Consider the following 23,592-nt stretch of genomic DNA (forward strand, 5'->3'; position numbering starts at 1 on the left):
GCAGAAAATCAATTGGAAGTACTTAAGCAAACAATGGACCAAAGTAATGAAAGAACAGGCCAGCAGCCAAAAAAAGAGGAAAACAATAAAGGCCTCTCCACCAGCCTCTTGCTTTCATTGAGTAATAAGTGGCCCCGGTTTAGCACAAGAAGATTACCTCGATATCAGCATTAGGTGTAGTCTGAACAACAGAGGTATGAAGTAATTGCCATTGTGCGAAAAAGTAATATTTATAGAAACATAATATTTAAATGTTAAGAACTCTAAACTAAAACACAAGTTTTGTGATATATATAAGTATTAGAAGTAGTATATTAGTAGTAGTAGTATAAGTATTACAAGTAGTACAGTAGTAGTAAGAACTTTATAATACTTAGATATGTATCACCAATTACAAATTGGACTCAAATAATAATAAAAGATAATAATAAAATAAATTTTATCAAACAAAATTATTTGATGATTCTTAAACACATTTTGCCAAATAAAAGGTTAACCCAAAACTAAATAATTAACCATCTAAAACAATTTACACTTCGGGAAACAAAAATTGTTTAAACTTTAAGGGATTACCAAAGTGGTGAAGCATGAGCTCCACGAGGAAAATTAAAGCCAAAGCGCAAACAGAAATTAAAATAAATAAATTGCGTGCCCCACACTCGCACGCAAACGCGAACGCGAAATGGGCGAAGAGCACGGGGCGTATGAGTAATGCGTCACAGCAGCTAAACGAGCGGAAGCGTTTAATTAGCAGCTTTAATAATTCAATCAGCGTTATGTGCCGCCCCTCCACCGCTTTTAATCCCCCTCGGTGCGTGAGTGCTGACCGCTAATTTTTATACAGCAATTTAACCATGTTATTATTATTATTATTGGTGTTTCGCTCCTCTCGCCTTTTATTTGGCCGGTGTAAATTTCACAAACCAGTGCTAAACGGACTTAAATGCCTGGCGCCATCAATTTGTCCCATCTCAATTTCCACGGATTTACTTTCTGGCTGGTCACACATTTTATTGAACAACCTTATTATTGGGTGGGAGTGTGGGCGGGCCGCCTTTGAAATGAATCGTGAGGCTTTTCGGGGGTGGTTTTGTAGCCATTTGGGGGCTGTGGAGCTCTGCTAAGCCAGTGGTTTCTGTTTTGCCACCTGCTGGGTTGCCAGGGCTCGGGGTTAATGAACTCCACCCCTAATTAGGTTAACGGTTAGCGGTTAGCTCGACCAAAAATACTGCTTACAAAATGCAAATTAGTCAGTACATTATTGGTTTTATGCTGCTCACACACCGCTCGCCCAGTGAAATCTCCTTGGTCCTGCTGGCAATTCCAAAGCGTCAGCTTGGCCAATACCCGTCGCACGTATAAGGCAAAAATTGCATCGCAATAAATTTGCAATGACCACGGCAAATGGCCAGCAGCAGCCGGAGGAAAGCAGGGGGAAAGCCGGGGAAAAGGCGCCGAGAGTGTTTGACGCGACTGCTTCTTAATGAAAAAGCAGCCAGGGCAGCCAGCAAAAACTGGCAAAGGCAAGGCAGGCCTGCTCAATTGCCATTGATGTTCGAGAACAGACAAACACATAGCTAGATGGAGAGCTGCACTGAGCGAAGAATGGTTTAAAAATAGATACATCATAAAAAATATAGAGATAAATATTTAAAGATCTTTTTATAGATTTAAGATTGTAGATCTATTTTTATATATTGATTAAAAATTAGTAATATGAATAAAATTGTTTCATACTTTTCAGAAAAAATTTCTTTAGGAAAACACAGCTCTAAAGAACCATTGACTAACTCTTCTGATAATCTAATCTTTGCTCCCTAGGATTTTTCTAAGTGTTCGCAAATAGGTAAGACAGACAGCCAGAAATAGCCACACGAAGTCGCAGTTGGAGGCTGTGTAAAAAGCATCAAAGCCAGCGCCAAATGTTGGCCTAAGCCTGCAACATGGCCATGTCCGATGTGCGTGCATCTTGGCTTTTTCTACCTGCAACGCCGCTGCCTGACTTATGCCCACTCCGCCCCACTCCGAGGCCATTCAATCCATGTCCAAATCGACGCTGCAGCTGAGCTTTGATTTGATGACCGTGTGTCCCGTGTTCGCTTTCTGTTTCTCCCCCAGCTCCAACTCCATCTCCATTTCTACCACCATTTCCATTTCCATCGAGCATTTCACTTTGTGTCGCCTGCGAACCGGGGGGAAATCCAGAGACGTGGCCTCCGTCTCCGTGTCTGGCAATCGGTGGATCAGCCTAAATGACTGCATCCGCCGTGTGAGAGAAGAATCTGCTATGAAGTAATTTCATGCAATTTCAGATAGCTAAACCGAACTGGACCGCAATTATATTCAATTCTAGACGGGATTACACACGAAAGAAAAACGAGTATAATATACATCATTAAATTAGTATTAAAAAGAATAAGGTTTTAATTTATTCAAGGAACGTTATCCCATATATAATGATCCTATTGTGCCCTACATATGTTATTTTAAATTTATTTAGGTTATGTTTTCCTATATTTTCAAGTGATTTTCCCCTGCGCAATTCTGGATTCTAGTGTAAAACTAATTTCAGCAACGATGCCAAAATAATAGCAAACACACAGCTCCGATTCCGATCCAGTTTCGTTATTGTTCCGAGTCACAAGCGTCAATTGGCCAACTAGAACAATAGCATCTGTGGTGCATCAGGCACAGAAGCTCTCTCGTGCAGTCGCCTTTCCCATTAGCAGAGCAAATATAATTACCAACTGGGCTAACTGGGGCAACAAAAATGCATGGAAATGCCAGGAAAGCCCGGAAAAGCCAAGCCCGGCCCAGCTTGAGCTCTTGGCAGGCTGTATGGAGCGCATAAATGCATGTTAAAGTCAATTTATGCAGGCCAGACAATGCAGCTTAGAGATCCTCATGGCATCCACTTTTGTGCCAGGTACAGATTGCACACCAGCACGTCGGCCAACATGGCCAACAAACAGGCTCACACACATTCCCAAGGGGCCAGGACACGTGCTTGTTAGCGTAATATGAACACCCCAGATTTGCGCCTTTGAATATGTTAAGTGCCCGCCGGGATGACGGTGCGTATGAGCGATATATGCATTCCAACAGCTCGCAATGGCATGCAATTTGCCATATCCCACTGAAATACATCGAACCTAGCAATTAATTTCGGCTTTATGCCCCTGCCACTGCTCCTGCTGCTGCAACAAAAGAAAGTCAGCGAGGCGAACCCAAAAATCTGTGACAAATGGCCCGAACATATATCCACTCCCAAAGACAGAAGTTGCAAGACGAATGTGCAGCCTTTTCTCAAATTTGACAGCTGCCGACATGGGAAGGCAAGTCCACGGGGCACTCTACAGTTTTCCATCAAACTTGGGGTGTGAAATGGTCTGAGGAAAACTTTCCCGCTGAAAAAGTTTCGGGAAAAAATGTTGTTTCCAACTAAAATGTTTCCACTTCAATTATTACTAGACGAGACTTTAATTTAACTAACACAGAAATGTAGACAAAAATCAATATGCCTGACACGTGGCCGCGGGCGGAAATGTTTCAGGCCGTAAAAGAAATATTAAAATGGGTAATATTTTTCTCTGTTTTTTTTGGGACAATGCCTAATGACACGCAACATAGGAGTTATGAGCACAGGGCAGAAAAAGGGTGTGGTCGCTGAAGAACTCGAAAACATTGGGCAAAGCTAGGTGAAAAGCCAAAAAGAAAATGCTGCCGCGATATCTGCCTCCCTGTAGCGATCTGTTAATGATACTTTCCCGGTGAAAATCGCAAGAAAAATGGCAAAGAAACGTAACGAACTCGAAACGAGGACACGCACATTATATAGCAATTTGTGAGCTCTGGAAAAATACAAAAAAAAAATACAAACAAACTTCGCCCGACTTTCGCGGCTGAAAGGCAAAAAGTTTAAAAGCAATTTGGTTTTGGGAATGGGGGGCCAGTTTTTTAGCCACCTCACGCAACTTGAATTCCCCCATAAGGACATTGCAACAATTGTTTTCAGCCAGTTGTTCGTGGGAAAAGCCAATGTCAAGGTGTACGGAACGATTTTCTATTAATACCTGTCGACGAGCTATTTATTTTCGATTTAGTTTCCGAATGCTGGCATTGTGCATTCGATAGCCGGCTGTTGATTGTGCGCTACTCATTAATAATTTATAAGACATACCTCGACGGAATGCCATGATTCACGAGTGAAAACTTTTGACGGTGCATCAAAGTTCCTCGCTAATTCGATTGTGCTGTAACATGAGCTAAATTGTTTGAGAGCTCCTCACGAATGCACCAGCACTCTGCCAATTTTTTAATTAATTTTTGCAGTCCTTTGCCAGCCAGCAGCAGACATTTCGAAATGCCTGTCCATTTCTTTTTAATTGACAAAATTGATTAAAATGTTGCTTAAAATTTTGCACCAAACTGACATTTATCTTAATTGCTGGCACAATGTCGTTTGGAAAATAGAAAAAGCCCGAAACGAAGACCAATGAAAAGGGACACAGATCCGAGAGATGGAGCTCTTAATTAGATAATGGTTGTCAGGACAGTTTGTAAATTGAATTTTCCGGGGACAAAAGGAGGGCAAAGGAATGTTGAACTGGACGGGAAGCTTTCTTATTTAAATATATAGAATTTATTCCACTTAAGTGCGAAATTTAACTACTTTTCATCTGCCTTTTCATCAGTTTAATACGCCATTTGTTTTATCGAATTCCGCTTACATTTTGATCAACTGGCCCACCCGGAATACGCAATCTTGTTCACAACATTTTCATGTCCCTGGCTTTATTTTTAACATCGAATTTCAAAGATTTTTGTGGCATTGCCAGAAAATATGATTTACTTCTATATTTATTTATGCTCGCTGGCTGCCATTGAGCGAATGCTGACACGCCATGCCCGCCCCTTCGATATGTAGGTGTCATTTGTTTATAATGTTATTCGGCTGGCCTGTTTATATTTCTCTTAAATTTTGCGGCACATTAAAGCGTATTTAAGAATTTATGAGCTGGCCTGGCCGGGGGCAATATGGGGCAACTACTTCCGCTGGATGTCGAGCATGTGGCAGACAAATGTTGTGCCACTCGACCAATAGTCTTTGGGCTCTCTGGTCCACTGCACTGCATCGCACTTGACACGTTTCCAAGGAGCATTCCTAAGGACTTTGGACACTTTCCAAGGAGCAAACGGAAAAATCGTTTGCAGCAAATCCTGAGAGATTGGAGAGTGTGACTGGCATTTTTATAGGCTGCAGTTGAATTATCGACACATTTCCCATTTCGCATTCTCTGCCATCTCCTTTGGCGCTGCCTGGCCTCTATTGACTTTTCCATCGACTCAACCGCACTCATTTAACTAATCAAAAGTAATTTTAAGCAAAGGAAAACCCTCGCCGCAGGCCAGGGCACAGATAGCGCCGAGCAGACGGAGCGAAAGCAATTAAAGCCACGTGCAAAGTTTGCCAAAGGTTCCCGGAAAACTTCTTCTAGGCTCCAAGGTGGGCGACTTCAAGAAGGATTGCTGCTCGATTTTTTCCCCATTCCGTATTTGTCTTGCCAAAGATCAGAGGGAAAAGTCCTGGCCTTTGCGAAAGTGGCCTGGGGACCTGGATTGCCAATCCTGGGGATTGCTCGATGGTGTGGGCTTGTTGGGTTAAGCAAACTTAATTAATAAGGGGAAGACACAGCTGAAAGACAGCTGATTGAAGGCAGGCACAGGAAGAAATAAGGATATTGAATTAGAATTTATGTCTCTATAGTTAGAAGCCAACAGTAATGTGTTTTAAATACGATTTTAAATATTTATATTTATGATTTAATATCTATTTATGATTAAAAATTTATTAAATTGATGCATTTGTATGAATGTAATATGTTCTGAATGCAATACATTTTTGTGAGTGTATTAGACTCCTGTGTCCTGTGTGTCGAGCAATGAATCGAAACTCATTAAAAACTTTCGCTGTGGTTTCATTAAAGGCAGCAGCTGCCACGCCCCCTCAAGACCACTTTGCCGCCTCATTGTCTTCTATTAATATGTCAAGGCCTGGGCAAAAACGCACACATTGTGCCGACAAATAAATTTGAATAATTAAAAGGCCCACGGAGAAAAACACACGCCAGGAGGTGTGTAAAGGAGTCTGAAATGGATGCGAAACAGCTGTCCTTTTATTTTCGGCAAATGCCAGGACAAGCTGTGGCCCCCAGCCGGGTGGCTTGGAAAGGGGGAGAAGAAAGTAGAAAGCCAGTGGCGCAGACAAATAAAACAGAGATAATCGGGGGCTGGCAAGTGCAGCACCCACACAGAAAACACAATAGACCAAAGCGACAGCTTGACAAACTAATAACAAAAGGCAAGCCGGCTGACAAACGCACTCGACTGGCCAAGGGTGAAAAGAGCTGGCCTGGCCAAGATCCCAGTTGCCAGATACCCCAAGATACCCAGAGCTAGCCTGGAGTAGAGCCAGGGTCCAGAGGAAAGTACTTCATAACCCCAGGGCTTTCGGTTAGCTCATTAAAAATGAGAGCCACTGTTTTCCGTATGCCAACAAGTGCCAAAGTCACAATTTTAATTTACCCTAGACAAGAATGGCGGGAATCCCTCCATGGTCAGGGGTGAGTTGTAGTTGTAGTCCTGCCGCTCTGTTTGCATAATCCTCCGCTCAAGTACCCTCATCCATCCAACTCCTTGTCGAGCCCACCCACATTACCAGCCAATTATGAGGCGGCTTACGGCCTCAAAAAGTTGCCCAACTTTAAGCGACAGCTGACAAAATGTATTTTAATTAAAATTCAAAGAAAAAACCCAGGGCCAAGTTCTGGCAAAACGCAAATTTAATTGAGCGAGCCCAGGACAAGGCAGGATACATTTCCTTCACGCCCTATAAACTTGCAAATAAGCAGATTCCGCTCTGGTTCTCAGAGCCTTTAAGGAGTATAACCAGCAGCCCACGAAATTCCTAAGGATCAAAAAAGATTCCTTGGTACTAAGATACTTTAAAGTATCTTAAGGTTTATTTAGCAAAAGATATTTTCCCTAATTTTGTTGGGTTGTCTTAAAAATATATAACATATAATTAATTATATGGTAAGTAATCTAGCGCCATAAAGCAAACCTACTTAAAAGTCTTTAAGAAGAAAGGCGAATCTTTAAAAATATTTTGCGGGAAATAATTTTCGATGAGAATGCAAATGAATTGGTGGCTAATTGAAAAAGCTTTCAGCACGCGCGCCCGTCCGCTGAAAAGGTCAAAAGAGCGCAAAGGCGAGGAAAACACAAACATTGCGTATACGCGGTGTGGGTCGCACGCCTTTTCCTACTTGCAACAATTAGGCGCCAATCGCGGGCAATTATTAATTTGGCTTGGCTTTCAATTAAGCAATTTGGCGCCACATCCCCTCACTAAAAACGTTGATTGTTCCACAAGTTGATTTTTGTGTGGGGGTGGCGAGCAAGCCCTGATGTTTTACGGTTAGGGAAAAGTTGGCGGAACAAAAGGCGGAAGGCGCTATGAAAATTGCTCCATTTATGGTACCGTGTGTGCAATTCCTTAGAAATTTACGATTGGCAGGCGGTAAGAGCCAAAAATGCCAAAAGTGCTGTACCCCCTCCCTGTTCCGCCAAAAACTTTTATGCTAATTTCCACCCACCGAAGCGGGGAGGCTGGGAATGTGGCGGCTCTGAATCCCCAGCATCAAGTGGAAAACTTTCACAGTATCCAACGTCGACACAGTGTCGAAGAAATGTTTGTTTAGAATTTGGCAGAGCGTTATTTATGGCCCAATAACTTTTAACTTCACATGCGGCCCCTCTTGACTGGGAAATGCAAATTAGTTGCCATTTGGCCAAGACTCACGTAGAGTCGAGCGAGCTCGCACAATGGGGTCAAATAAATTTAATTGAAAAACCAGGCGGCCAGGTAAAAACACCAGGCCGAAAACATCCTCCAAGAATGTCAATCGAATCGATCGACCACAGGCTGGGGACCTGCCAGTCAAAGTGTTTAATTAATGCCTAAATAATTGACAGCAGCCGGCATTGCCATTAATGTGAAAACCCCCTCCTTCAGCTTTCCCCATTTTCCTCTCCTCATTGAAAAGTCCACTCCGAAGGTTAAGGTCACGCCCACGCAGTGAGCCAAAAATGTTCTCAGCTGTCTTTTTGATTATATTCTAGGGCACACAATTAATCTCTCAACAAAGCTATAAAAATATCTGTTCAAGCATCTCTTTGTATTGCAAAAGATTTTTTGTTATATTTATAAAATATTTTAAAAATAAACACTCAGGGGGTTTGTTGAAACAATTAGCTTTAAAATGTATTATAAAAGTGTGTTTTTTGTTGAGAAATTAATTTTACAAAAAAAGCTGAATCAAATATGTTAGGCTGTGAATGAAATAATTTTATTTTAGGAAAACATATATACTCAAAAATAGTAAAAATAATATAATAATATATATTTTTCACTTAATAAATTCAGAAAATTTTAATTGAATTTTTCTACCACAAAACAGCAATACTTTTTTCACATATCTTGTCCTTTAACTAAAAAAATTCTCCAAAAAACCCAAACGGTATGGAAGTTCCACAAGCTAATTATTGGCCATAAAGTTGATTTAAGCAGTTGACTGGCTTGCCACAAAAAAGCCATTCAGCTGCGCCCTTCTGCCGTTCTCTTTGAGTCCGCAATCCTCAATCGCTGCGCTGCATCTCTGCCCCATGTCGCCAGTCTCTTTGTGTGTCTTTGGCGGCAATGTCAAAGGTCGCTGTGAATGGTGGCACATAATTGCACTTGACAGCAAAACGACAGCAGCAGTAGCAGTATCTGCAGTCAGTAGCAGTCGACAGTCACCGAGATAAGGAAAACTCAAAGCCCAGGGAAAACTGTGAAAGATCGCATAGCGAAATGAATTCAATTGCAGTTTTTCCGATGGCTGCAGCTCTCGTTGGTTGTCACTGATTAGACTGTGCAGAAGAGCTATGCAGCTCCCGGCGCTTTTGATGCAGCGGCATAGATAATTTTCCATCTTTTTTTCCCCAGAATGAATGAAACGTGAGCAGTGGCAGTTAACGAGACTCTGGTGGAACCCTTTTTCGATTTGCTTTTGCTCGAATGGAAAAATTGGCAGAAAATGATCACCGATCTCTTGTCATTACCAAAAATTACAAAAGGGGAAAAAGATAATTATAACGGAAAGTATCTTGATTATGTGATACCCTATTTTCAGAAAATAACTTACGTTAGTATTTAGTTTTAGTTTTATCAATTTTTTGTAAGAATATTTGTAAATGGTCGGTTAGCCTAAGCATTAAATGTTATATGTGCTCTCTTAAGCGGACAAGTAAACGGACAATTAGGCTCTACTCTAATATTGCAGTAGCTAGTGTAATGTAAGTTGAATCAATGGCTCAAGACATAGCATTGCCAAATTTTAAAACATATATTTGTGTTATAGACTTTTCGACTTCAAATGTTCTCTCTTGAGTGGACAAATTAACGGACAACTGGGCATAAGTTAAACTCTTTACAATTTAAACCAAATAACAATCCAACTTAAAAGCAAATCTTTTATCCAGCCTACCCAATATCTCTTAAGCGGACAAGTAAACGGACAATTAGGCTCTACTCTAATATTGCAGTAGCTAGTGTAATGTAAGTTGAATCAATGGCTCAAGACATAGCATTGCCAAATTTTAAAACATATATTTGTGTTATAGACTTTTCGACTTCAAATGTTCTCTCTTGAGTGGACAAATTAACGGACAACTGGGCATAAGTTAAACTCTTTACAATTTAAACCAAATAACAATCCAACTTAAAAGCAAATCTTTTATCCAGCCTACCCAATATACCCTTCTCTTGCAAGGGTAGCGGATATCAAAATATCGAACCCAAGCTGCATTCGATTGTGCTGCTTCATTTGCTTTGTTTGGGCCAGGGCCAAGCCCAGTTGAACAGCTGTCATCGGCCTGGGAAAGGGTCGGTAGTCTGAGTTGTTGTCGATGTTTGGTGGTCACTGGTGGTTATGGGCCTGGTTTAGAAAAGACTAGCACAGAGCGTGCCGCAGCAGCTGGCGTTGCAACTTCCGCAATTGAGCGCTTCGCTAGGCACCCACAGCAACAACAACTACAGTAGGTAGGCTGGCCAGGCCAAAAGTTTGCACATTTGCGTGTGCTACCAATTTTGGCCAGAAACACAGGGATGGCTGTCTGGTTTGCTTCGCGGGGAGTGGGTGAGAAAGCATTTTCTCCAGCGTTTTCGAGAGCCTGCGCGGCTGGCTCTCTGACTCATTCATTGGCAGTCACTGGAACTCGTTTGCTCCAGGTGGTGCACTGTGCCAGGTGTAATTGCGAAATGTGAGCCAATTTGCAACAGACAATTGTGTAATAGATAATAAATGAGCTCGAGTGCAGGGGAGCATGTGCCGCATTCATGGCCCAATGATCAGCGATTGAATGAATCATCATCAGTGAGCTGGCAAGCTAACACCCTATATTAGATAAGCCAACCAAAGTCCAAGTAATGGCCACTTAATCCTTGACGACCGGCATTAATGTGGCACTTGACACACATTAAACGCGAATACAGCACAGAATTATGGCCCAAAGAAGCTCAAGTAGGTGGCCAATAATGTCCCTATCTACTGCCGAGCTAAGCCAAAGTGGAATAACCCAACCAAGAACTCTTGTGGAGGGATAAAAACAAGAAAAATCGATTAGCCCAGCCAAGCAATCAGCCAGAAATGAGCGGAATGAATCTGTAATAATCGAACCGAATTGAAAGAGGAATTGGGTGAAGAAAAAAAAGTGAGGTTCTACCCACTCCAGTGAATTCAAATGTACCCACCAGCAAATGGAAACCATTTCCGCTCACTCACATCATTGAATATCCTTTTCGAGGGGTCCGGAATCAAGCCATAAAAGCATTTAGCCAATAATTTGCCCTGAATATGATAACCCCCAAATGCCATTTGATGGGAGAGTTCGCGCACTGCCAAAGGAAAATTACATTTTCCCCACTGGCCTTTATATTATTTCCATAACACTTTTAAGTAACTGCAAAATATTGAATTTTTATTATTGGATTTCAGCCGCAAAGCGATGATGGCCAAAAGAGGGGAGAGATGCCATTAAATGTTTATTGAACTTTATACCGTATGCATAAAGTCCAATATCAACGGTGACAGCTTGCTTGTTTGCATTATGCCCGATGTTATAGCCGGCAAATGCAGTTTCCTCGACCGCAAGAATAATCAAAAATCCATGGTATCCGAACGATACCATAGCATGTCCCACAGATGAGCTGCGAATTGAGCAAAAGTGTTGGCCATAAAATCCGGGCAGCGGTGAGGCGTGTTAATTATCCCATGTAAACCTGAATAACACACACGCGAGGATCTTTTCATTGGCAATGGCGCAATGCCAATGCAGGAAAATCCAGCTAGAACAAATGTTTATCAAGATATTAACGAGCAAATTGAACTTTACACAAAAGGTTAAGGCAAACACACGAAAATGAAACTGGAGCAAAATAAGAAGGAAAAGGAAATCTGAAGAAAAGAACTCTTTGGAAAAGCACATAAAAGGACTCTTGAGTTTTATTTGCATTTTATGACTCATTTTTCACGCCTTTTTCTGGAGGGCCTGCTGGTGTCAGTTGCGGCTGATAAAAGCCAGGACCAAGAACCGAGGACCCAAGTTGAATTGCTGGCCGCATAATCCTTTTCGGGACGTCCCTTTTGTCGTTGCCAATAATTTATATATATTTCGGAAAATGATTTTGAAATGCGCCCAGCCCCAGAACGGAAGTGCCAGATAATTGAAATTGATATATGACGAGGCCAGACCCGGAGTTGTCCTCTTTTGGTACTTCTAAAAACAAATTGAGGTCTGCCCTCGCAGATAAACAAGGCGGCAGGAACAGCGGGATGTACGTACACCGCGAAAAATAGTCATACTGCTACATTAATTCTACACTATTGACTATCGAATTGGCGTCGGTAAGAAAAAAATAATACCACAAATCTATGTTCTAGATTATGAAATAAAGAATTTAAACTGAATAATAATTCCAGAATTCTTATAATGCCAGAAATACTATAATGTTTCTGGTATTTTTTATATAAAACGGATCTAAAAAATAAATAGTCTACAATTTTTCTGGTACTTTTATAGTAACACTGCTACTACTATTACTTTATATATTTAGTCTTGAATCTATACTCTAATTTCATTACTACCTCTGGTTTACTTTAAATATGGGCACCATTATATTGGATTTCTGTTTTTTTTTTTTTGAGTGTACTACATAGATGTGGGCAGGGCGTCTATATTGCGTATACGCCGCCTGCACAGCATTCATAATTTTGCGTACACATGGAAAATGGGTAAACACAACAGAGAAGCAGACAAGCAGAGGAAAAACGAGGAAAACTGAGGAAAATCCAAGGCACACACACACTTTCGCAGCACGTGGACCACAGGCATGTGTGTGGCCGTCTCCGCTTTATTTGTTTTTTAATATTTTTATGTGCCCCCGTATTTTTCTTTTCTTTCGATTTATTTTTCGCCTCGATATTCTTTCGGTTGTGTGGAAAATTGGAACATATGCGCCTCACCTTCGCCTTAATTAATATTATTTTGTAAATAATAATTAATTTTACCTCGAGCGTAGAAATGTTCAGTCCAAAAATAAATAATTTCCCAAGCAAGATAAAAATGATTTTGTATAAGAGAGCGCAGAACGAAAAGGTAATTAACACGATTTCTATATAGGCCGGAAATGGTTTTCTTTCTGGAATGGAAATGTACTCCTTTCTGGTTATTTTAAGCGGAAATCTCTGTTGGGCCGGCACTACCACTAAATAAATAAACGCTTGCCTGAAAATTAAAAAAAAAAACCCTCTGGATTTGATCCAAACCATCAGCGGCATTCCACTTGACTCAAATAATTGATGAACCAAAGGGCCATAAATTCCCCATACGCAAGTCGGAAGTTGTTAAGCCCCAATAAATCCACTTGAATCGGATGCAATGGCATAAATATTTGATAGAGCAGCGTGTATCCTGAATAGCAGAATTGCCAAAAATCACAGGGCGAAAACCAGTGTTAAGCATACGCCGTGTTGCCAGGCGATAAATAAAACAAAAAAAAAGTGCGAAGAAAATATTTTTCGGCGCCAGGCGTTGTGCGTGAGCAAATAATTTATACACCTTGTGAAAGATTTATGCGGCATGGCTTTCGGGGGCCAAGTCAATGCGAAATCGCGAAATCAAAGCGTGAAATTCAATTAATCTAAGCAGTAAAGCCCTGCCAAGTTCGGGCAACGAATGGGCTTCGGGACACACTCGCTTGCTCTGCCTCACTCCTGGTGATTCATAACTCGCATAATTCCCACTCCGGACAATCTGGACAATCTGGACACTCTGACACATGAATCAAATGAAGTTTCGGCGCTGACACAGCAGAAACAGCGAGGATATTTTTATTGGGAAACTGCAGTGGGCTGGGCCTCGTTGGGTTGTTCATCTTATTTGGGTTAGCCATCGAGTGTATATGGCACATCGGTGCGCTAACGGTACGGCTGCTCACCGTTCTCGTCTCTTGGCCAAAAGCCTGGGACTCGCCAAAAGCCAAAACAAGCAAATAAACAAACAAACAAAAAACAACTGAGGCTGCAGCTGAAGCAAAAGCGCAAACAAAGCGAAAACTGCAAAAGCATAACAAAGTGAAAAACTTTTTTTTCAGTTGCTTTGTTTTGCTTATGGAAAATGCAAATAATAATAGTAAAGTTGCTGCCGGGGGTGGATGTTGGCCGGGGAGCGGGTAACTAAGAGCACGTGCATGAAAACGCCAAGGAAAACTTCACCACACAGGAAAAATATTCAATTTTGCCAACCTTCTTTAATTTGGTGTACATTTTTGTGCATTTCAGTTAATTTGTAATTATAATTCGAATACATTATTATGATACTTTCATGAGAATTTAATTATAGAAAGTATTCAAACAAAAAATATAATGAAAAACCTAACCAAAATTAACATTTAAATAATAATATAAAATACCTTTGTGTCAACTTTAAAAAAAATTCTGTTTTTTACAAATTCTTTTTTCATAAAACAAGATTCATAAGGTGTAAATAAAAAGTTGACCGATAAATTCAGCATAGTCTGACTAATATCCCAATTTTTTATTGCTTTAAAGCCGAGATATTACAAAGAATCGATAAAAAAAACAATCAAAAATTATATTTTCTACCGTGTAAAACACCAACGGTTGTCAAAGCAGAAATGTTGGTTGTTTCCCGCTGCCTCCGCAATCCGACATAGAAAATTGACTGCATTTAATTGGCATTGCAACTGCAACAACAGGCCGATGCAACTGCAACACCAAGAGCAATGCCTTGCCACAGAAAACAAAATTATGCAAAATGCAAGAGAGACTCTGGGCCGAAACAATGTTGCCTGGGATACGTGAGAATGATGCGGCTAATGTTCGAATGATTTGCATACAAAGTTGGGCAGGCCGGGGGACAGAGTCAATGGCCAGGAAAAGGCAGTCATGAACTTGCCGCAACCGCCCACATGGCTGGCATTTTCCATGGGCCATATACCACACATGGACCTTTTCCCTTTTGCACCAAGCTCATCAATCTTGCAGGCAAAATTAATTGAAATTTTGGTCAACCGCATGTAACTGATCAAATCAAAATCAAAAGAACAATAACAAAAACAGTGGCCAACAGTAGCCGGGCAGACAAACAATTTCCACACATTGAACAAAAATAATAAACAAAAGCAGAAAGCAAAACATTGGAGGCAAATACAGAGGCGGAAAAAAAACGCATATAAAACTAAACAAATGCTCAAAATGCGATGCCGAATAATCGAGCTCGATGCCCGGGCAATCGCACAGAAATGGTAATTTTGTTTACAACTTTTACGCCCTCCGAAAAGGGTTGGTATATCGGCATATGAAACAAAAACAACCAGTCCTCGGTAATTGTGACAGTTGACTAACCCTCTCTGCTGGCGTGGAAAACTCTTTATTCGCCGCTTCCGTCAGCCGCAGCAGCAATGAAAATAAGTTAAAACCATAACCCCAGAGCAGCGGCAACATTGGCCAAACACATTTAATTGCATTCACAACTTGTTTAGAACAGTTTATTCGCTCAAGTACGCCAAATATTAAATGGGAAATGCGAAATAATTGAAGTTCTGTTTGAGCCAAAACAATGACAAACAAAATGGCCGAGTTAAAATATTCAGATGACTGATACGGCGGAGATTCCAGTTTACACATCGAGTATTTCACAGCGGAATGTAAACAATTCTGCGGAAGAATATTTCACACAAACAGACATAGCGTTTAAAGAAAGTGAAATACCTGCTTTGTAGTATCCCCTAATAAAAAACAAAGTCCATGGGAAAGCGAACCTTTAATGTTACTCCTTAATTACTATCCTAAAGCTAACACTTTTTTATATCCAATGATCCAATTTCACTTAAATTTAATTGGAAGCCACAAAACAAAAATAAATGAAAATGATTGCCATATATGTTTTTTATGAACTATTCGTAATTACAATTAAGTGGCTTAATTTGAGATAAAACTCTACCAATCAAGAAACTTTCACAAAAAATTATAAATTTGTTTCGTCGTATAAACACCAAGAAAAGAGAAATGGCCCATTTTGATACGTTATAAAATGAGTAATATATTTCATATTTATGTTTAATAAAGCTCAGCTAGTCCCATTTAATTCGATCCAAAATAAGTTGTATTCAAAAGAACTACTCATCTTAGGATAATATTTAATTTGAAGGGAACAAGTTGAGCTATATTTCAAAAGTATCTTAACAGAGTAAGCCAATTTATTTGTAAGGTATATTTCAAAAGTTCGCCTGAATTTCCGCAGACCAGCTGAGTATAATTACGAAATCAATATTTAAAATAAAATTTGCCTGTTTACCAAGCCTGCCAGTGGGTGCCATAAGATCAAACCATTGAAATCTTTTATTGCCAATTTATTGGAACTTAAAAACACAATTAACGGAGATGGATCTCTAAGGGAATGGAATGCTCGCAAGATGCCCAGAGAGATAAGAGCCCAGAACACGGATACCCAAAGACTCACCTTGGCCTGGAAGGTGATGCCGTGGAAGAAGGCCTGCTCGGCGTGGAGCGGCACCCGCAGATCCTGGTCATCCTGGACCAGATCGTACGGCGTCGACGGCATTCTCAGATAGTTCAATAGCACCGATTCGGACCACTTGTAGTATCATGAAATGGTTTTCATCTTCCGCGTGCTACGCTTGTGCAGCTGATGGCGCAATTGCCATAAAACGCCACTTGGTCGACGCTTTTGGCTTTGATTTTGATGTTGATTTTGGCTGGGCTGCTGGCCCTGTAGCTGAATCTGAGTTGGCTGCTTCGGATGCGAAGTCGGTTCCTGATGCTGGCTGCTTCCGAGTTGGCTCATGCAAATTGTGGTGGGGCGACTAGCGCTCTGTGATTGATTTGCAATTGCTGTTGCTGCTGGCCAAAACCCCCCACGTTCGCCCCTTTTGGCCACGTTGAGCTCTTGCTTAATCTCAATTTATGAGCTTGCGGTCGCTGGCAAATTGAATTGCGTCAGTTGGATTCTTTGGCCGCACTGCTCTTACGTTTTATTATGAAATCGGCCCATTCACTGCCAATTTGCGCTCTTTCTGCGGAGTATCTGCAAGTGCAAAGAAAACAAATCAGTCGGGGAACAGAAGTAGAAAATGTAGAAGGAGTAGGAATAGTAGAAAGCCATTATTCCAGCTCGAATCGGCGGGCTATATTCTGTAAGCCATCGATCTGTCTATTAAAGTGAGTCATTAAGTCGATGGCTTTGAGTCAGCTTTGGGTTCGTGGAAAGCCGAACGCTAATCACGAGCTATAATTGACTCACAGACTAGACAAGCTCGTGGTGCGATGACACCGTTGCCAATCGAATTTTGAATTGCTTTTCGATTCGCATTGGAACTTGGACCCCACCGCCCATCAAACACCGAACACCGCCCACCCACACACACGTGTCGCGTTCGAGTTTTGAATTCGTAATTCGATTCGATGTTTAGGAAGCGTCTGCACTTTAATTGAGCTCGATGGATGAAATACAATATTGTTTATTTTCACTTGGTTATTGGGAGCTGTTAAAGCTTGTCTTATGGAGGCAAAACAAAAGGGATCTACAGTGCGCGCTGGAAGAAGTGAACCCTCTGCAAATTTATTATTAATTTATTTAAGATTTTCTCTTCTTTTTAATATAATTAGAATACATTTTTTAAACCATTAATGCTTCTGTCAAACTAGACCACAAATAATTTGTTTTCCACTCGTTATGGTTTAAAAAATCGCGTAGCTTACATTTTTAGTGCTCACTGTATAAAACCGCAACCAACCTTAAAGCTCAGATACTATTTTGCCATTCTCGACTCTTTTTTGTATCTTTACTTTGCGTCGATAATTCACAAAGAGTCTGCAAATTTATTGAGATCAACTTTACATATATAAATAAAATATAACTTTTTTTATCTACTCTGCCTCTTTCTTAATCCCTCCCTATTATAGTATACTCATTTTAGGTTATTTCTATTAAGCATTTAATAAGTTTAAGCTGCTCAGCATTCAACTCTTTTGCTCTTTTCTGTTTCTCTTCTTAAACTCTTCCAAATGATATTATAATTTGTTCCATAAATTTGCTTCGCAATGACCCCATAAATTTGCACAGATTCGAACTTGTTGAGTAATTGCTGAAAGCTAGCTCCTATAGAAAATAAAGCTATAAAGAGTTTGCGGAAATAATTTTAGCTAAAGATAATAAATAAATATTGAAAAACAATATAGTACCACAAAGTGAATATTAATGGTTAGTGGAGTATAATAAAGCTACACTTTTGCTGTTTAAAATTGAATATTGTGGATTTTCTCAGGCTCTGGTTGAGCTGCTTAACAACTTGATAAGGCCCGAAACAAAGTTTGAACTTAACGTCAACAGCTGGTTAGCATCCCCGTCTCTGTCTCGCTATTACTACCCATCTCTTTCCTCCGTGGTCTTTCGCTCTTTGTGCCGTCTTTGTCTTTTGGAGCCTCCGAGTTGGCGGAGTCATTTGAAAGCCGGGCCAGAGGGTCACGGACGTTTACGCGTGTAAACGACAAGGCAGCCAAAGCGCAGCTCCAATAACAACAACAAAAACAGCAAAAACAACTGGAAAAGTTACAATAAAAATTACAAAAAAGTACAAAGAAAAATAGCAACAAACACGCCGTCCAGAGATGACTTTAGTTGTTGCCTTGTTTGTTTGTATGCCTCCTTTTTTTATTATTTTCCCCTTGCGAAGGCTCGAATTGCTTGGCACTGTCTGCCCAGTGAGTAAATACGCTGAGCCAACTTTTTAAAGGCCCCGCCGAACCCCCAATTCCCTGTGTCTTTCACTTTGCCCACTGCCTCTTTGTCTCGCATTAAGTTATCAATTTGGGTGTCGATTGAGTTCAAATTGCCAGCAGCTGATACCGCTGAAACTCGGATTGGATATTGGGTCTCGAATGGAGGGCATTGGGTTGAGGTTGGCCGCCAGTTGACACTTTTCGGGGTGCGACATAAATCAGCTTTGTTTTGAGGTCAGCCTGCATTCAGACGGGGATTAGGGAGGTGCCGAGCTTGACCCGAGCAGTTTAGCCTAATGGGTGCTTCTGTTGGGAAATTGTTTGGACTTGGATTGCCTAAGGATGGGGAATACTTTGTAGGCGGTGAATACATCAGAGAATACAGAGGGTATTTGTTGATCTTAAGGGTAACTTGAATGTTATAGGAAGTCGCAATGAATGTACACTTTATTATTTAGCAAAATATTATTAGATTTAATATATCTTTTACTAACACTTAAAATATTTATTATTCTATGTATATATCGGAAAAGACCTTTTTTAGCAATCTTCTCAGCATGGTTTCTTTCCTCACAATCAATAGACGCCCAAGAGTTCTCAGTATATTCTTAATATTTTTCACAAAGTTCTTTTGAAGTTTTTCAGGCCCTTTGCCTTGCTCTATATATTCTCTCCTTGTTCCCTGGTCGGGAACAGAGTTCAATGTTCGTTCGCCCACAGCCATATATCATCGTGTTAGGAGCCAAAGCTACCTTAGCTCCGACGCCATTTTGTGGCCACCAGCACACACACTCCTACCCATGTGGACAATAGGGTTCAAGTACCTCAGGCAAGCAGGCTGCACATGCGTCGTACTAGACGAAAAGCCAGTCAGTCAGCTCTTCAGTTGCCCAGCACTTAACACCCACCTCCGTCTGCCACTCCCCCTCCGCCCAGCGGTGGTGCAACCAGCAAACCCGTAAGTCCATGCTACGCACGTCGCCCCTTGGATTCTTCTGACTTCTATCTTCTGGTCTGCGAGCAACTATCGGTTTCGCATTGTTCGGTGACTCGTGCTTCTTTCAAGTGCACTGGGAAAAATTTGTAAGGACTTAAAATAAATAAATTTTTTTTCTAATTAAAAACCAAATTGTACTCTAAATAAAAAAAAAGTGTCTGTAAAGGTTGTATTTTTTTGGGCCATTAATATTATATTATCTTTATCGAACCAACATACTCGCAGTTGATTAGATATTATTATCTCTTTTAAATAAAGTCAGTTAAGCTATTAACTTTTTCCGAAGTAATCTGGTTAACTTAAGTGCCCAAAAAAGTCCCAAAAATATTTCAATACTAATCTAATTTATGTGACCTTTAAGTTGGTTTTATAAAAGGAGTATAAGATCAAAGAAATAAACTTATGCAAAGTGAGCTTTAACTGCTTTTCATTATTATCAAAATTAAGTATCCAAACGAAACACGCGCCTCTATTAACAGTCCTTAAAATTACCATAGCACGTTACTATTAAAGAGCTTTAACAAATTCGACTGATGCAATAAAATATCGTTATGAATAGCTTTTTTTCGGCAAGTGTGCAGCAACTGCGTTTTGTTCTTGCGCCCGCGCTTGGTGGCAGCCAATGCATCTGCAACTGCAACCCAAACTGCCACTGCGACTGCGCAGCCAGCAGGAACCCAGTGAAACAGAGAAACAGAAACCAGAGCCACAAACTCGAATATCGAATCGGCCGAATCTGTTGCAAGTGAATGACTTGGCGAGCCCTGAAAGGCGTGCTTCTTGGAAAAGAAGCACTCGAGAGCGCAAACCGGTTTGCGACTGGGAGTCAAAGTCTTGGTAACTTACACGCTCACTTCCTTTCCGGTTCTTGCATACCCCAAGATACACATAGCGTACAGCGATACACAGTATGGCCAACAGAATGTGCAAGCGGGATGGCCAGAAAACAAAGCCCCACTGCAGTCAGCTGCAATTTGTGGCTCGTATCTGTTGGCCGTTTTTCAAGTTTTGCGCTCGAACTTGCAATTACGTATGGCAAGCGAATGAAGCGAATCGCTTGGCAGCTTTTGTCATGCCCGAAACGAATCGAAAGAAACAAAAAAAAAGCTGAAAGATATTTACTGCGCAGCCGCAGCCTCCGCGGTTGCAGTTGCACTTGCCGCAAGCTGTTGCCGTGCAGATTATGCAAGAAAAAACGAAACTAGTCGCCGACTGATTGGTATTTTGAGTATTTTTTCGGTGAAAAATAACTCAGCGCCTTACGCGGGAAAAGTTGAAAGGAAAAATTGCCAAGTTCCTGGGCGGCTTCCATTGTATTTAAGTATTTTCCCTCTTCCCCACCCGAAATAAACATATGCGAACAACGGCAATTAAACAGGCACAAATGGTGGCTAACAAAAGGCAGACGGAGCAGCTGCGTTGTCTCCTTTTTGGCCAAGAGAGTCCGGTTGTTAGGCATCAATCTTGTTTTCGATTTCACAGAAACTAACTGCCTGGCATGAGAAGGCAACTTGCTTCGCCTTAGAGGCTCGGCGGACGGGCAGAAGATCCCGATCTGGGTTCTGTGTCTCGCCATTGTCGTACGACCACATATTTATGAGGCAGACAATCCAGACACTTGGCCAGTGGAGGGGGAACAACGGCTGGGCGATGCAAAACTTTTCGCCTGTGTATCCACAAGATACATTTTGTTCACAGAGCGAATGCGTGTGTGTGTATGTTTGTTGAGCACCTATAAATAGCAGCGGGCGGCCACTCAGCCCGTGTCTGCTCGGCCAGCCCAACCTCAACCCCTTTTCCCCAACGCACCTCACTAAAATTTTGGTCTAAACCGAAGCACCGAAAAAAAAACACAAACATAAATCTGTTGGGCAAAACAGCGATTGCCAAATCAACTGGGAGGGGGTCCCAGCATTGATTTTTACTTTTTTCGGAAAAACTGCTCAAACATTCAGTCACCGGGGGATCATTAGCTAAGCGTTCGTAAGCCCCAAGATACCATAAAGTATAGTTCTAGAGACTAGCGCTTGGATCCCCGACTAACCTTGAATGTGAACTTTTCCACCCAGTTTCCCCAACTAAAAGATATTAATGATCAAACAAAAGAGCAGGCCAGCGAGAATCGAAATGTTGGTGGGTCAGTTATCAGCAATTTTGTCATTGCCCTGAAATTTATCGTTTATTATGCGTCCGCCTCGCCGGTTTCCGTGTCAGTCTGCAGCCGTGTGTATCTCGCAGATGCATTTCACCAGAATGCTGCGATGTAAACGGCAATCAAACAGTTCTCGCTCCGAAATGATATACCTATATATGTGTATTTTTGTTATTGTTGGGCAATAAATTATAAAAATAATAAACACGACTGTGGCCGTATTTCTCGTCTCATTTTGGCACACATTCAACTAATATAGCTCGCCAGATCTGCACTGCAGCCCCACAGAATGTATCTAGAACGCGTCGCGTAATCAGTTTTTTAGCTGCGATCTGCAAAATTCTTTTCTTCACTACTTTTTTGCAGAGTCTAAGCAAAAAACTTTCCATTTCTTTGGCGGCGGCGGCGGCGTGGGTGGCTCGAGTAGTTCTCGAGTGTCATCCGAATGTGGGGACTCACCGGGTCTGTTTTTTGTATCTTGTGGGTATATAGTTTCACAGTTATCACTCTCACACACTAAACACTTTTGGGTATTTAACAGGTCTGGGTTCGTCTTCGGTTCTTTTCTTTTTTTCTTAATCTCCTTTCGGGGGTTCGCTTGGTCGGAGGTGATTTCGAAAACTAACTGCCAATTCTCGGAAGACGAGGCTTTTCTACCTATCCAAAGCTCTCAGCTGAATGTTAATAAACACAGCGTTGTTTGAGTTTGGATTTGCTTGTGGCTTTTTCTGTTTCTTTTTTTTTAGGTTTAGGCGCCGACTTGTTGCTTGGTTTGCCTGTGGAAGATTTTTATTTCCACCACGGGTATGAATATTAAATAACTTTTTTGCCAGTTCTGCTTTCCTGACGTTTTATTTGCAAATCACCGTTTATACTGTTCGCTTACTTTCCAGCCGGAAATGGTTAGAACTTCACTTTCGTCACGAGCCTAAAAAATTACAGTGCAGAATTCTATATGGAGAATGCCGTAGAACCCGTTTTCGAGAATGCAGCACACGATAATATAAGAATACCAATGTGTAGTACCTTTTATGCTTATTTTGTGGGCGGGGTGGGTTTTATGTTGTTGAATTTCAATTTTAACGGAAAATGACTCGAATTACGTGCGTGTGGAACGACGAAACCGATATCCAACGGATACTGTATTTTTTGTATTTTAAAATGCAACCGGTACTCAGAATGTTTCGCTTTTCGAGGCGACGCCAGACAAACGATGACGTTGCGCATACGTATACGCGAGTGTCTGACCACAAAGAACGCCGAACAACAACTGCGGCCGTTCAGTTGTTCGCTGGCCAGATACAAGATACAGCGCTCCACAAGATACAGGGTGCTTCGCCCGGAAAACCTGTTTCCGTCGCTCTCTTAGCCCGCTCTCTTAGCTTTCTTCGGGCCCTCGGAAACGCTCGCTCTCTGCGGCAGCGAAAAGCGAAAGCCCCCGGCCAATCAGAAGGCAGCAAATACACGTGCTCGAAGTGTGTTTTTTGTGGAGTGGTGAAGGGGGGATGGGTGGGGGCCATTGCCCAGCGTTTTGGACAAGTTTCTCTGTTTTGGTTTTTGGCCGTGCGGCAAGAGGCTGGGGTCTCTCTTCGAGTCGCCCCAAGATGCGCCCCACTGCCACAGGGTAAACATGGTCAAACATTGTCAAACATGGCCCAGCACACAAGGGCTTTTATTAAACCAGGGCAAACATGTGAGAAGTGTTTAGAGTTTAAGCAAAAGGATTTTACAAAAATTGAATTACACTTTGTTTGCCAATGTTAATTTGTTTTAAAGCCTCAACTGTACAATAAATGCACTTACCACAGGCTTACAGGCTTTTAATAAATAGGATCTCTAATTTATACGAAAACATATGTATTTTAACATATAATTTTTAAGGCAATAGTATGGAACAAACCTTTAAGAAACAATTTTATTACAAAAATTGTTTATTTAAATTTCAAAATCTATAAAAACTTCTCAGATAAAATAAATATTTAAAGAGGCTAAAAACTATTTGTTGTATTTACATTTTT

The 23,592-nt window shown here is 41.2% G+C and overlaps 1 protein-coding gene across 3 annotated transcripts in view; it reads right to left on the reverse strand.

The window, feature by feature from the left end:
- The window catches only part of LOC108035199 (capon-like protein), a 45,666-nt gene extending 22,827 nt beyond the window's left edge, over nucleotides 1-22,839 (reverse strand). For 2 of the 3 annotated variants that reach the window (XM_017110701.3, XM_017110697.3), the window contains exons 1-2: nucleotides 22,601-22,839; nucleotides 16,147-16,731 (exon numbers count right to left, since the gene is read on the reverse strand). In XM_017110701.3, the coding sequence (XP_016966190.1) occupies nucleotides 16,147-16,248 (102 nt within the window). In that variant the 5' untranslated portion in view covers nucleotides 16,249-16,731; nucleotides 22,601-22,839. Of the gene's footprint in view, nucleotides 1-16,146; nucleotides 16,732-22,033; nucleotides 22,581-22,600 lie in introns of those variants that run through there. The other variant, XM_017110698.3, reaches the window with a different exon arrangement.
- Between the last annotated feature and the right edge of the window lie 753 nt (nucleotides 22,840-23,592).

This window comes from Drosophila biarmipes, chromosome 3L (assembly GCF_025231255.1).
Source record: "Drosophila biarmipes strain raj3 chromosome 3L, RU_DBia_V1.1, whole genome shotgun sequence".
Lineage (NCBI taxonomy): Eukaryota > Metazoa > Arthropoda > Insecta > Diptera > Drosophilidae > Drosophila > Drosophila biarmipes.